General features: G+C 33.6%; 2 protein-coding genes across 5 annotated transcripts in view; one reads left to right on the top strand and one right to left on the bottom strand.

Annotated features, from left to right (window-relative positions):
* LOC132904697 (heparan sulfate 2-O-sulfotransferase pipe) overlaps positions 1-16,216 on the bottom strand; it is a 125,415-nt gene that overhangs the window by 81,535 nt on the left and 27,664 nt on the right. The window contains exon 1 of one of the 3 annotated variants that reach the window (XM_060955400.1): positions 13,979-14,866. The exons of 1 other annotated variant lie outside the window; for it this stretch is intronic. In XM_060955400.1, the coding sequence (XP_060811383.1) occupies positions 13,979-14,028 (50 nt within the window). In that variant the 5' untranslated portion in view covers positions 14,029-14,866. Of the gene's footprint in view, positions 1-13,978; positions 14,867-16,216 lie in introns of those variants that run through there. One more of the 3 variants, XM_060955399.1, reaches the window with a different exon arrangement.
* Positions 1-16,216, top strand: part of LOC132904692 (leucine-rich repeat-containing protein 15-like) — a 108,314-nt gene that overhangs the window by 76,242 nt on the left and 15,856 nt on the right. Inside the window, exon 1 of one of the 2 annotated variants that reach the window (XM_060955391.1) lies at positions 565-917. The exons of the other annotated variant lie outside the window; for it this stretch is intronic. The gene's annotated coding sequence lies outside the window, so the exon portion shown is untranslated. Of the gene's footprint in view, positions 1-564; positions 918-16,216 lie in introns of those variants that run through there. 2 annotated transcript variants of the gene reach the window in all.

Here is a 16,216-nt window from a genome sequence, read left to right as displayed (position 1 = left end):
CAAACTTTAAAAGATACGCGAACAAAGAATTTCATTTTTCCCCGAAATAAGCGAAATAACAAAATAAAAAATAAAATAAGAACATCAAATTCAAGCGATATAGTCGACAATTTAAAAATTACATTATATGGAGTAATAAATATTGCAATTACAACAAATAAAATCAAACATTCGTGGTGAGAAGAACAGATCCCAGTGCAATCTACTTTCCGTTTAATTTCCTCGATTTTCCAAAACCCTATCCTTAACTTTCCACGAACTTCGCCATTATCGCTCCTTCTCTCTGTGAATTGTTTGCAAATGACTGCAGGGCACAACGAAGCGTGTCCGCAGAATTCCCTCGCATCCTTCGTTTCAATTTTTTTCTTTTTTCTTTTTTCTTTCATTTCTACTGCCTCGTAAGATGATCGCAGATAGCGAGAGGCTTCGTTTTCCTCTTGAAAATTGTCCATGACCAGCGCAGGTGCGAACCACGTGATGACGACGTATTTTCAACGAACGAACGAGCGCCTAGCTCGCGTGTTTCCGATGGGATTGAGCTGTTGGAACACCGTGAAAACTCGAGGGGTGTATCATCACGCGAGCTGTTTTAACGCGAGCACGATAAGTCGAATCTCGCGCGACGACGTAAAAAGTAACGCCAATTATACCTGTTTGAAACACACTGATTCTACTTTTCCACGACTGAAACACGGTTCGATATAATTTCTTCTTATTTTCAAGCCGCGCGGTATCGTTAAATCTTTAACATGCCATTTCTTATTTCGTCGTGCGTTACGAACGGTGTTGCTTAAGCAACGTTGTACACGAACAGGATTCATCGTTAGCATCTTATTAGGGCTCGTTTGGATTTATTTGCAACTTGCATCAAACCTAAGAAGTCGAAGAGGTTTAAGAAACTGCTGAACGCTGAGAAGGTGAGAGCAATTTATAGCGGAAAATTAATTTAACATATTGCGACATTTTTATATAATTCTGTAACACTTTGTTTGATTATGCTGTCTTAAACGTTATTCAAGGATATCGTATAATTTGACGTAAAGTACGTGCTGTTTTAGTAAGCGTAAAGTACATGGATCGATTTGTATGCTACCATAGGATAAGTTAAGATAAGACACGATAAGGTAAAGCAATGGTATTTCATTATTTGCATCTTTCTTTTTAATTTTATTTTATTGCTTCGCTATTTTTGAAATTTTTACGACTTCACTGTTTATTATTCACGTGGAATAATAAAATTAAAAGTGAATAGATTTAAAGATCGTTTCACCGCAATCCTGAATATATAAATTATACCACATTACAATTTTTAATTGCATCTCATTTTTTAAAAAAACGTTCTTTACAAACCATACTAAATTTTCATGCGTTAACTCGTAACTATTTCTACACTTTGATGTTTTAAACGAACAGTTCGATGATTTGTAATTTCATTCAACTCGATATTTTTTCATGCTCGAATCCCGTAACAAGCGAAAGCCTCTTTTAAATGTTCTCTTATCTTCGATTAGGCGTTTGCATTTTAAAAATTAGCACATCGACATAAAAATTAATAATAGTTCGTAACAAGTTTCAAAGCGCATAGAATAAAATATTAATCGTTACAAGCTTCGTCACGCGTGTGTCCAGATGTTACAGTACAAGGAATTATTGATAACTAGCAGTCGACACGCGATCAAAGATTGATAGGTAATAACAAGGCATGGAAATTCCTGCCTTCTAAAAGAGCTAGATATTGCGGAAGGTCGAACTACTGAGTTCAAGGCAGATGTTCCTTCTAATTTTTATTTCACAGCAACTGTTATTAGTGAAGCTAATGATTATATTCTAATGTATCTTCGATTGGACGTTGCTATTATAACACCGTTATAGCTAATGATGGTTGAACAGGAATAAAGAAGCGTGAACTATTAAGTGAAATCATTGCACAGTTACAACGATTCAGTGTATAGATATAAGGTTTAAAAAATAATTAATTATCAAAAATAAAACATAGCTGATGTTCATCGTTATATCGATCGGTGATATAAATTTCATGGTTGTTTATGATTCGTTCCAATTTTTCTACCGTCTTCTCTGTATCGTATAAAATTGTTCGCTCTCTCTTTGTAATAAATTTATTTATATTATTCCAGCGCGAGGCTCAGATTTGGATCTTCTTTAAATTCCTGGAACTCAAACAGATCCTCATTAGAATAGACGTCACCAATTTTAAGCTACGATCACGTTACACGTTTCCTTGTTGGAATTTTTAAAATGTACAACGCTGTAAGCGCGCTTCTTCCACGCGCGTAATCTATGCTCTTTCGTTGTTCACAGGCTAATTAACAAATTTATAAAATTATCATTTTATATCGTAGTGTATAGAAAAGTTGGAATAATTTTACAGTTATCTAATGCTACATGTTAATTGCTTCGTATTTGTAAATCTCGTGCGTGAAAAAATAAACAAAATCTTTCGCTAGATCTAACAAAATTTACATTAAAAATACATGAAAAGAACACGGAATCTCTATCATTACTTACAATCTAAATGTTAGAAGAAAATGAATTGCGTCGAAGCTGATAACTGATAGCTGAACTTGATACGAATATAACAACTATTACAAATAAGTAACTCTAGGCCTGTGATTGCGGTCGTCATTACGTAACGAATGACATAGATAATGAATTAATACGTTATTTAATAATATATTACTCAATCATTGTAACTAATAAACTTGTGATCCGTGTTTCCTATTTCTTTCGAAAAAATACTTTCCATCGAAATTAATTTATTCTTTAACCTTCTCTAAGGATTCCACAAACGTAAATAATCGTTTTTAGAGAATATTCCTATCAATTATAATCGAGGCTCGCGGAGATCATCCGACAAAAATTATACTCGGATCGATCTTGTGGTTTTGGGCTTCCCGGAATCCCATTTCGTCTGTGGCGCAATCTTATTGTCGATTTATTTCAGCAAACGTTTTCAGGTGATAATGTCAAGGATTCTACTCAAAATTTCTTGTTTTGCTATCACGTGTGTACGATCAAAATTCAGATTTAATTTTGAAGTATAAAATGTGTCTGTATAATCGTAAATACAGTCGGAAGGAGAGTAATTGTTCAAAAATACAGAAGTCGAAATTGCACGATAAAATTTGTGTCTGTGATTCATTAAAAAAAAGAAGAAAATTCATTAGGTACGTGTGTATTAACTGTGAGTGTAGATTTGATCGAATTCTATTTCTGTTCTCATTTGTACTTTGAAAATGAGAAGTTTTTTTTCCTTTTTTATTTTATTTTGGTTTTTTACAATTTGTCCTTATGAGCATTTGGTATAGTGTTATATCTTATTGGTGAAAAAACAAAAAATAAAATAAAAATAAATATAGCATGTGGGTGGCTACCCCCAGCGGGGTGCCAGCTTCGTTTTTTCTAAGTTATATCTTTTATGAATTGAAAATGCGAAGTGACGCCCTGATTTGTTTTCTTCAATTTTTTCTTCCTATCCGAATTTTAAAAATATGAACAATGCTCTGATCTGGTTCTTTCAATTAATATTATTTTACTATACATATTCTTTTGCTTAATTTATAAACGGTGACGAAATAGGATATTATTATCCTATTTTAATTTATTAAAAGCTTTCCTGTTTACTAAAGATTTCTAGACGACCTGAGAAATATGAATTATTCATTCTCCCGAAATTTTCGTCGAAAATATCACGCTTACATCTTCAAAAATTTATACGCACACTACTTCCATCCCACAAAAACATTTTAACATTTTGATTCATTTGTACTAAAAGTACGAGAATAATGTCCAAAGTGTAAAAACCAATGACAAACTATACCGGCTGGAATCGATCATCTAATATAATACAATTTAATCTAATCTAATATAATCATCTTCTAATATATATATAGGTATAGAATTTGTATATCATATATTTAATCTATTTATTAAAAAATTTAGTAATCGCATGTGATAATTAAGCACACAGTCCTTCGATGTTTCTATTGGTTTCAGGTATAGCTATGTAAACGAATCACAGTAATCACATTAATTTAAAAAAATCATTTTCACCTGTGATTTATAAATGAATAATTAAATAAACCAAAAAAAACTTCTAAAATAACTAAACATAGAATTTGATATCTACTGACAACAATTCGATTATTACACGTTAGTTGTTCGAATTACTGGATTTAGAAATTCGCATGTCCTTTGAGAAATCAATTTGCCCCTTTTTCACCCCTACAAGGTATGCATATGAAATGAGACTCAAACACGCGTTTGTTTATTTTTAATAAGGAGTTTATATGCCGAATTTCACGCCTCTAACTTTGGCGACTCGTGGGACATGGGTATCCTTTTAAAAGAAATCACCTTTCTTACCCCTTTAGAATTCGTATCTCCAAAAATCCTTTATCCCTCGTCTATGTTATAAAATAAGTATACTATGCAAATTTCACATTTCTAGGTACTATGGTCAGTTATCAGTTACTTTTACCTTTTACATAATATACAGATTAATTTTCAAAAATCAATATTATCGCTTTATAATATTCGAAGAAACGAATACAAACGGATAGAAGAGATTATTAGAATAATACTAGATATCACACATTATTCAAATAATACGTAATAACTGATAATATTCTAATATCTACTGTATCAGTCTAATATCTAATATTTAACGATTAATGCATAATACCAAAACATCGTCGATAGAATATTATTATAGCCATTTTAACGCATAACGTTATAATTATTATAAATTAACGTCCTATAAAAAGAAAACAAATGTTCGAACGTTAGTATACGTCCTTTTTATACTGTAGGTATCTAATTACGAGTGCAATAGCCGGCTAAAATAATCGATGCTGACATGCAAAGAGTACGAGCAATTCTCTTTTCTATCGTTCCAAGGAAACATCCCGGAACGTTAATGATTTAACGTAGAGCCACTTAGCCAACGAGTTATCGTGACAGCTTGGAAAATCGTATCCGGTGAAAAACACGCGAACGGCCAATGTCGTTGGAACGAATCGGTCGCGATCGAAAGTGCAGACTGTAGACACAGTGGCGTCACGTTCGCCGAGTCAGTGAGAGTTCATGGTAATAATGGCCCCTCCGTAACATTGCTTGCCTTTGGAAACCATTACTCCGCGCGATACCTATACGCCACACATGACTTTCGTTTCTCGTAAATAGCCAGGTTATAAGAAACATGCGATCGAAGAAACGTGGAGAAGCTATCGGATACACGTATTCCGTTAGTTTCATTACGACTCCATTTTTCTTCATTCGTAATTTCAGTCTTATTTTTATTCTAGTCCTGCAACGTGTTTTGCAGATATACAGCTACGTGTTGTTCGGTTTGGGTAAATTTAGGGCAATTTCCTCCTACAGCAGCTTTCGTTCGGAACGAGTCCCTTTCTTTTCTCTTGTCAATTTTCGGGCAATTTAGTTTGGGATCTATTCTTGTACACGTGTAGAGAAAATTTTCTTTTGGAAGAGATTTCTTTCAGAGCTTAGATCCGTTCTTCTTTCCTGTCAATTTCGAGGTAATTCTTTTCTATACGCGCTAAAATCAGGAATCTAAAACAATTGCGTTTTAGACTGGTTATCGACGAGGACAATTCTACTCCTCTTGTCAATTTTCCGACACTTGTTTTATTTGTTGTTCCGTCGAAAATTGGCGAAGCGTCGTTATACACTCACGTGCAATTCGATAAAGTGAAACTAAAGTCAGAAGGAAAGCTATCGTATCTCGAATTTTTAATTAACTGAGTACCCTTTTTATCGTGGATGTAATTCGATGTTGTAAGCGTAGAATAATTAATTTATCAGAATAATATCGCTATGATACGATCATTTTATAAGTACAACGTATTATATTCATTATGGAGTAGAATTTCGATTATTAAAAGCAGCTTCCTGTTATTAAAAACAATACGAATGTTTTTAGGAAATGCTATCTGTTGGCAGATTGAAGTGTAAATGCTATGACAAATTTCAAAATGTTGCGACCAATTTTGAGGGTTTTAATTTATTTTTATGACAATAGGAATAAGACAACAGAAAATTTGTAATTGCCACACCTCTTCTAGTTATCGACATCCATTGTTCAAACTTTTGCATCGTTTTAGTTAAAATGTTCTATTTACTACCTTCTTTTTACTTCAAATATGTAATACATAGAATGTAGACACGACTGAAGTTTCTTAGGTCTTTCATCTTCTAAATTAAATAACATTATACAGACTATTGCGAGGAAATGAGGAAAGAAAATGATAAAACATCAGTTTTCTACGGCGTCCAAATGACATGTAAGACGCACCTAGCTACGTAGAATATCCTGAATTTCCTACATAAAATGTTCTAGAGGTCGTAAAAAATGATAGTTATCCGAGAAATATGTACTTGTATCAGAAGAACATGTTGAAAAACAGAAAGGTTGCAATTAACCTAATTTCTCGCAAGAATGTAGACAGTGTTCTAATACTTGTTCCAAAAGTCACTGCACTGATCTACTTTACTTTACCTTACTTATACTTTACCTCGAATCAGTGGAAGATCCAATGTATATAAAAAGGAATAAAGACGAACCGGTAGACGTTCAACGTGATAAATCGCAACAGTGATCGAGGCTTAATAGTAGTGTTTTGAAAGCAATTAACTCAATCTGTCTAATTGAAAGCGGCTAGAAATGAACGTTCCAAAGAAAATTACGGGAAACGTTAGTCCTTTCGTGAGATTCAGTCAGACAGACTAAACGTTTTAAACGAGACCGACAATCCCAACGACAAGCAAAATGACTTTAGCGAAATTCCACTCCTGTCTCGAGTATTCCAGGCAAGTTTTTATAAATTCTTCGTAAACTATTCTTCGATGGACGTTCAATCGGTATACAGAAACATTTCAATACACTGTTAATTATTGAGACAACTTTCACACAAAGTTCGTGGAATTTTCATTTTTTCATTGTCGATATACAGTTGTGAAGTTACATTATAAGACTCGATGGAATATGTATTTTAATACAATTGAAATTATTAGAGAATTTATTGAATTGTATGTCCGAATTATAAATACAATAAATTTTATAGACACGATATAATTTTACAGATTACAATGATAATTTATTTTCATCGTTCATTTTGGAGGATCTTATTTTGTGATAGTATGTCAGACAGATGCGCTGAACTTTGTCTCTAAATTTTTCACTATCATTGTTTGCGACACAGTTTTACAAATCTAAAAAAGAAACGTAATTCTTATGAAAATTATGAAGCAACGTAATTAGTTGTAATTTTGTAAAGATGATTATTTGGCTTTCAGTTTCGAAGAATGATCAAGGCCTGTTATTTTGCTGGAAGTGACTTGCATAAATTACCGTAAAGATTGGTAAGAAAAGACGTTAAAAGTAGAATGTCGAGGCCCCTGATGTAATATTTTTCTATAAGGAAAACTATAGGAGCTGTCTTACATTTTATTTATGAGGCTGTTTATGAACTTGAAACGTTGTGTCTTTTTCGTGTCCGTCGGATTTTGCAATTTATTTTTGAGGTTTCATCTCTCTATCAAATAAATTACAATATCATACGAAATTAAATATTTACCACACGATAGGTAAAAATATTTTTTAATTTCATTTTACGATCAGAATTTTACAATTATAGATAAAATCACACGAATCAATTTAATAACCATTAGAAATTCATTTTCATTTACGTACGTAATTTACTTGCTAAATGCTACGCAACATAACAAATTTATTTAATGAGCAAAGAACAACAGACCAAACTTTTAAGGCCTCAGGGGCTAACTCAAATTTCAACTGAAATAATTATTCTCGCAAAATCTTTCTCAACTAACCAACGCTAAAAACTCTTCTAATTAATCTTCGCAACTTTTACTTTCATATTTTCGTAACATAGAAATTTGTAGTTAATGCGTTAACTCCAAACAATGCGTTAACCTCTGTTGCAAGCAACGCTAAAAGATTCTTCCGATTGTGTTACATACGGTGTCTAATTAGCATAATTTGTACTTTCGTATCTTCATATTCCAACTCTAACTTTAAACTCCAACTTTTTATTGTATCGTTACGTTTCTATTAACACTAGAAATATCACACCAGTCAAAACAACTGCTTCTACAATTTTATAAATGTGTCAACCCTCGTTTAGGAATCGTGGTCCCAGATGGATCATCAATAATACCAAAAATGTACTACATAACATGGAATTGCTTCTGTAAGAAAGTAATAAATCAATAAATATAAGAATATTCTATTATTACGTATTTTGTAAAGACCGATCATTTTGACTGGTTTTGGTAGAAATAGCTTTGTGTTAACTATCGGTAGTTCTAGCGTTAAAAACGAATTATGCCGTATGTATACAAGCGAGAAATAAAAATCCAATACAATTAAAGTTATTATAATTTTTCATTCGACGAATAAAAATGTCCAATTAAAGGGACAGCGCGGTTAAAGGGTTAAAGTTAATATTTTCTTTCACCCGACTCTTATCTCAACAGAGCAAAGCGATTCAAATATTCTTCGTTAGGATTCATAAAAGTTAAAGGCCGACGAGAAGAATCGTCGTGAAGTAAGTTGTCATCGTGTGTCTCGTGTCCGTAGTGGCGCGTACACGAAAAGAAAAAAAGAAAAAGAAAATAATGGCGAATGTACAAAAGACGAAATGCACAAACGAATCGGCCGTTCACGATTCTCCTACAATTCGCATTATTCCGACGTCCAATCAACGTGATGGATCGATTTGTTCGGTACAGTTGCAGCAGACCTTGTTGGATAACCTTTAATCCATTACACCGTCGTGCTCGTCGAAGTGATGTATCTAAACGTCATTTAGGAATGCTTCGATCCGTCTCTCCCCGTTCAATGAAACTTTGTGAACGCGGTTCGAGTAATTATCCTGCGCGAATCCGTTGAGTAATGGATGAAGGTTTAAGCCATAGACGTTCGTGGGAACAATGTTCGTTTCGAATGCTTCCGGTTGCATCGTCGACCAATTATTCCCATTAATTTTGGAAAGTCGGAAGAGTTGAATGCGTAAATCCTTCTGCTTCCTTTTTTTTTTTTTTTCTTTTGTTTTCTTTCATTATTTACGCAGTAGAACACCGTTTATACGAACATTTCGGGAGACAAATTGGTTCGTATAACCAGGTCGTTAATATAACAGGGGTCCACGTATTTTTGTCCAACACCTATGAGTTCTCATTCGGTTAATTGGAGTTTGTGTATATACGTACAGTATGTTAAACGTACGCATTTGTTTCTGTAAACATCAGAAATGCGAAGAGATATTTCGCATGAAAGTTGACTTGACTAGACTAGAGGAAAACTTAAGAATATATTTCGATTTTCTTGTATATCCTTGCTTAACACTAGAACTACCGATAATTAATACGAAGCTATTGAAAATAATAGAGTATTTTTATATTTATTGATTTATTACTTTCTTACAGAAACATTCCATGTTATGTAGTACATGTTTGGTATTACTGATCTGTCTGGGACCATGATCCCTAAACGAGGGTTGACACATTTATAAAACTGTAGAACCAATCATTTTGACTGGTGTGATATTTCTAGTGTTAGCATCTAGCGACCCAGCGATCGATCAGGAATTTTCCTGATAACTGATATCATCATACTTAATGATACACAATAAAAATTTTCAAAACGTGTGGTAAGTTGTACAAAACGAGTAAACTCGTTAATTGGGGTTCGATAAGCGGATTGCAGGATCCTTTTACACTTTGACATCTACCAGTTATTTTGACTGGAAATTCATCATATTATTCTTTTAGTTATCATATTATTCGTTTAGTTAGAAAGTCATTACATCATTGCGGGAAAAATATAACATGCAGTAGGAATTTTAAAATAAAATTGTACAATGTACAAAGTTTAAAATAAAATTATACAAAGTCAATTTGACTGGTGTGGTAGCTCCAGTGTTAAAGAGATCTCAGTGCCAATGTAACTTTTTTAAATGGAAATAACATTTTGTATATACCACTCGACGTATTTTATAATTCTTTACGAAAGAAAGTATCAAGGTACTTTGGTGGAACAATGATTAATCTAAAAGATATTTTAGCTTTAATGTTGTAAAACTTATAGTACGAAAGACAGGGGAAATGTGAACATGAAGGTTGCACTTTTATGGGACAAGCTATATTTCTTTCGTTTGGTTGAAATTGGAGGATAACATTGGTGACAAAAGATGAATGATTCAAGGAGGACTACACGTTTACACGACTGTATCTTTTTCACGAGTGCAATGATACATGTGTATTTTGCAGTTGCGCTATTTCTTTAAACGGAGCATATATTCCTTTCACAGAGCACAGAGCAAAATCATTTCTTCGTTCCACGTAAAATGGTATTAAGGTGATATGATTGAAAATCCAGTGGTTTAAAAGAAATTCCGTTTCATTTTCTAGAACTTATCATATTAAAGACAAGGAAAGACGTAAACTAGCGTAACATTTGGAGCAAAATAATTTTTGTATTGATTTACTTTTGAATCTATGGATTTGTCTCAAATTTGATCTTTCGCCTTGTCCTCGTACTTCGTACCGGGTTTCATATTGAAAAAAAATCCAAATCGAATCTGCTGTTTAAAAAAATCCAAATTAAATCTGTTATTAAGAAGATCCAAACCTAACGGAAGACGAGCATCAATCCCCTAACAATAATCGACTTCTTCGATGCTACTACCGAACCGAACACGTACGCAATCACAGACACACGAAAAGAAGAATCTCGTCAGACTTTAACGTACGATAGCAAAAATCGGAGAATCGAATGAACCTCAATCAACCTCTCGATAACAACCAATATACTACTTGAACGTGTTTCTCTCCCTCTCTCTCCCTTTCTCTCTTTTTCTCTGTATCAGATCTTTGAGCCAAAGATCACGACGGAGGTCTATTCGAAAGTTGTTAATAATTCACATGCTAGTTGAAAAAATAGAGAAAACCTTGATCTTGGACTATAAATCTAGCTCGGCCGGCCGATGTGATAGCAAAAGGCACAGGTATCTATTAACAGAAGTTTCGTGTTCGTTTGTTGAACCCGCCGGGTATTCCGGGGTTAAGTATTTTAACGCGTCGAATGCCGGCTGATAAATCGATTCGAGACACGAGATCTCGACTCTCGCGCCTTGTGCCCGGACCAACGACGATTCATCAACCGTTTTCTCGCTTCGCTCCTGATAGAGTTCAATCGAAACGCGTACTAACGCACCGGGATATCACTATGATGAATATTCAATGGTTTACTGCATGATTACATCACCTAATAACGATTTGTCATAATTGTAGGGCTATTACCATTCGTAGTGTTTTATTGCCTCGACAATTAGAGATGGAAATTACCTTTGAAATGCAAAAGTAAAGTAGTTTATCGCTTTTAGACGAAGAACGATAACATTCGATTATTGTTTGTTATGGTCGTCGAGCTTCTAGGTTTTTTCGCTGACTGTTACAGTGACAATTGAAGGATCAAAGTAGCAAACGATGTAATTGATAGTGCAAAGTATCTTCTAATTGGATCGTTCGAGGTTTGTATCGTTTTTGGTAATTGTGTCTTCTAACAAGTTTTAATAGCATTGAAAGGGAATTACGTTATTGCGAGTATTAGCAGGTAATGAAATTATCATAAAATACGAATTCTACGAAAATATTTCGATAGGGGAAAGCTATCTTGTTTCTGGGTACAAAAATGAAAACAAATTTTTATGGAATGAAAAAGTTGTGGTATGATCGATGGTGACAGTCTGCTTTTTCGAATCGATGGAATTTCACTAGATCATCGACTAAGGATAGAAATACTTTTTTTTCTGAAACTCGATTATTTTAATTAATAAGTATAGCTATCTTTCGCGTATAAAAATAAAGAATTATATTATAGAATTGTTGGAAGTTTACTAGTTTAACATTTGGGAATAAAAACTGTTGCTTACGGATTGACAATCGATTATTTCGATTAACCGAAGTGAAAGTTACTTCTTGGATACAACGATAAAGAAATCTTTTGGAGAATATAAGAATTGCTGTACTAAACGATTGAATTTTACTGTTTTAACAATTGATAGATAGAAAAAAGGACACTTTGAGAAATAAGGAATCAAAAACTTATTTTATCAGTTATCAGCGACTTGGCAATTTAGGATGGAAGTCACAGTTTGAGTATAAAAATAATAAAATCCTCTATGAAATTAATAAATTATTATATTATTTGGTCATCATTCAACATGATTATCGATTTATCAGAATTATTTTGGTAAATTCTGAAATTTTATTTTTCCTTTAAATAGATATTTATAATTTTTCCTCTAAACTTTAGATTTAGACTGATTGCCTTTCTCGTAAATAATGAGAAAGGACATTTACTAAATAAACTTATTATCACATAAAGAACCACAGCCAGTCTACTGGTAAATGTTCAGTGACATAGTAGTCGCCTGGAGCGACAAACAGTTAAATAGAATTACTTGGGAGCAATCATAGTTACCGTTTCAACAATAAAACACGGAAAATTGTACGACTGACACTATATATCAGTAAACTGAGGAAGCTTATGTTCTTTGAACAAATTTAACCGTCCAACAATGCTTTATAAAGATAGAATTATTCGAATTTTAACTTAAGTTGTAAAATTTTGATTTCGTCTAATATATATATATATATAATAATATTATAATATATATATAATATATATTATAATTTATCCATTTTATTTATATATATATATGTTATAATTTATCCATTTTATTTTTACAATACAAATTTTAATATTATAAATGCGCCGAATAATCGGTAAAAATAAATCAAAAGTAAAATAAATAAACAATTTTCACAATATCAATGTCGCTGCAGGGTTTTTAGTGAAACGTAAAGGGTTAACTCAATGGCACAACAGTACAATAGAGAGAAGAAAAAATTCCTTAAAAAATTATGAATATGCATGCTGTATACAGAATTAGGTAAAAATGAAATTAGGAGTCCTAAAATTTACACCTAAAGTCTGTACGATGATACATAGATGACTTAGTGGGTAATTTTTGCGACAGATCGATATACGAGACGATATCATATTTTAGTCTATCTACTTTCGACACAAAAGACAAATTAACGCTGCAACGACATTCCTTGAAATTTCATGCTCTAATTGCTCCTTCGTCTCAATGAATAAGAGAATTTTTAATATTTTAAGAACTGTAGCATAAAGTTGAAATAATATGCGCGTTAACGTTGATTCTTTCATATTTTTTTATACAACAAATTTTTTTAACGATAAGAAAGCACAATTAGGTTATGTTTAGGTTGCGCTAAAACACATACGCGATAGAGTCAAATGGCAGGTAACATATACTACGACGAAATCAAAGAAATTGATGTACAGTCTACCTAGTGTGTTCTGATAAAATACAGAAAATCTAAAAATACGAAAGAACGAGGTTATCTCTGCGACACCTGTACCAAAAACCATCACTTCGTATTAAGAATTATTTTCCATAACATCGTATTAAGAAGAAACGTTATACATTACAAATGTACTGTCACAATTGAACTATAGAAATTTACACATTTGTAGAAAATTTACAATGTACAAAACACCCATCGTACGTCAAAATATCCAAAATATCCAACGCAAAGTACCTCTTACAGTATATGGTAAGTTTTTTAAAATCTAATAAAACAAATCTCTATTTAGGTTAGGTACTTCCCCGATCCATTAAAATATGAATTTCCATAAACGTCCGCTTAATCCAACGACAATGTACTACGTGATATAATCTTTTATTGAAACAAATACTTAGATAAAGTACATTACAGGTATCGTAGATAAAATAACCTCATTCCACGGTAGATCTATTATAATTTGTCAAAGAAATACCAGAACGAAATACAACAAGAGGGTTAGAATGAACCGAATGAAACTAACCTCTTTGGGACAGGCACCCGCCTGTGCTTCCACGCGTTGTCGTTCAGCATCGTGTACGCGCCCGTTTCTTCTCTCCACCCTGTCCAAGTTCAATCGAGGGTACAATGCGGGGCCCTTCGACGTCGATCGGATCCTCAGATCCGAGACGGTCGAACGCGACTCATCAAGAAGCAACGAACGTCGATCGAGCTCATGTACGTTCCTCCCTTCGACCGGTTAGCCGGATCCACGCCGCGTTATCGTTCCAATCGATCACTGAAACTTCCAACGCCACCCTACGAGCCGATTCGATCGATCGTTCGCACACGCGTTCCTCGTCCTCGTTAACCGTTCATAATCGATCAACTAGACCATTCAGACAAGTACTTCACTTCAAATATACCTATACGGATTGTCGTCTTTCTAATCGTAAGTAAATTTCTTAATAGTGCGTATATATAATTTTTACGTTGTATTATAATATCAAGGCTTATATTATACGTTATATTACGATCGAATGCTAAATTCTCGATTTCTATCGTATAGAATCGACACGTGGATGAGATCGAGAATCGTTGTATCAATTATCGCGAAGAGTTTCTGTGATGAATTTGAAATTGGGACACGAGACAGCTGACTCGGTGACGGAATTAACGAGAAGACTTTCGAGCGGTACGCACGGTAGGCTGGCTGGTCAGCACGCGACTGACGAGCACTAGGAATATTCCGCGCGAGAACACCGCTCGTCAACGAGGAGACGACACGCGATACGCTCTGCTCCGCGCCCGCTCCGTTACTCAGCCTGCTCGTAATGCGATTCTACTCCACATTCGCTGTGCCGCCGCCGCCGCCGCCGTGGCCCTCTCCACCGACCTCTTTCGCCGCGAGAAAGGCGCCACTTTCCTGGAAGATAGCCGGTGCAAAAAGGTGCTCGACCCCGAACTTGCCTTCGATCACAGAAAGATCCGGCAGCTAGATGCTATTCGCAATGATTTTTTCATTTTGTATTACAATAGATATAAAAAGCATTTGTACGTATCCTTATTTTCTAACGAGAGAATTTCTTTTCTTTTTTTTTTTTTTTTTTTTCATAGTACGTTTCATTTTAGTAGCATCGAATTTTTGTAGTCGTACGAAGGTGTTACTAACTGGTATGAAATTTAATGAATTTGGACTTAATTAGTTAGTTATACAAATGCTACAGGAAATAAATACAGTGGTGTACGAATAATTTTTGTAGCCACTGTATTTTATTTTATTAGGTAAATACCTGATTATGCAATGTAATATAACGTTATATTATGTTCATTTGAATATTCATATTAGTACATCGTTTATATCATCACAATTGAATTTTTCAATTTTATTATCAGATTATTCGTATCGTTTACTAGTATTTTCACAAGTTTATAAACATCTTTATGCTATTCTGCATGTCCTATACTGTTTGACGTACCATTTATATAAAGTTCAATTAAGATAATTGGTTCCTTTGCTTTCTAGGAACAAAAAAGACAAAAGCTTCCCGATCGATCTAATAATTCGACCGTAATGGACGCGTGTAGCTTGCAGTGGTTTATTTGAATTTGTTAAAATGCTCATTGAATGGAAATTTAATGGTTTACTTCGAAATGGCCCGTGGAAATTTTGGGGAGTTTTGTTATTGTTTGAAAGAGAATAATATTTAGAGTTGGACGATGATAATGCGTCCGGAAGGTATTGTTTCAGAACGCTCTAAAGTTAGGTGGAATTTGACGTTCTGTTGAAACACACTTGGTAATTACAAGTAGCGTTCGAAGTGAGATAGGATGCTGATTAGGTGAGTTTCGCGTGTACCAGGCTTCTGAGTAAGTACCTGAACTTTAATTGAACTTTAATTTTGATAATGGTCTGATAAGAACAAAAATTCCTAGTCAGAGTCTTTAGAATTCCTAGACAGACGTGTATCTGCCCCTGTATTTGTTGTTTTATGTTAAAGTTTCTCATTTATATTGCATTATTTACATCGCTAGTTAATTTGAAAATTCAAAGAAAGTTTAATTTACAAATTTTAGAAAAATTTCAATTTCAATTAAGAAAAGAACAATTCATTTCCTAAAATACGTTGATAAGTTTAGAAAATTCTGTTACAAAGTGTTCGAGTTATGTTCATAAAACGTAAAGTAGGGAAAAGTTTGTATTAAAGGAATTATAAATAAATCGTCAAATAATAATCCAATTGAAACTTTCGAGAACTTTAAAAGTATTTTCATTATAGCA

Source organism: Bombus pascuorum, chromosome 2 (genome assembly GCF_905332965.1).
Source record: "Bombus pascuorum chromosome 2, iyBomPasc1.1, whole genome shotgun sequence".
Lineage (NCBI taxonomy): Eukaryota > Metazoa > Arthropoda > Insecta > Hymenoptera > Apidae > Bombus > Bombus pascuorum.
This window is presented reverse-complemented; position numbering and strand designations above follow the sequence as displayed.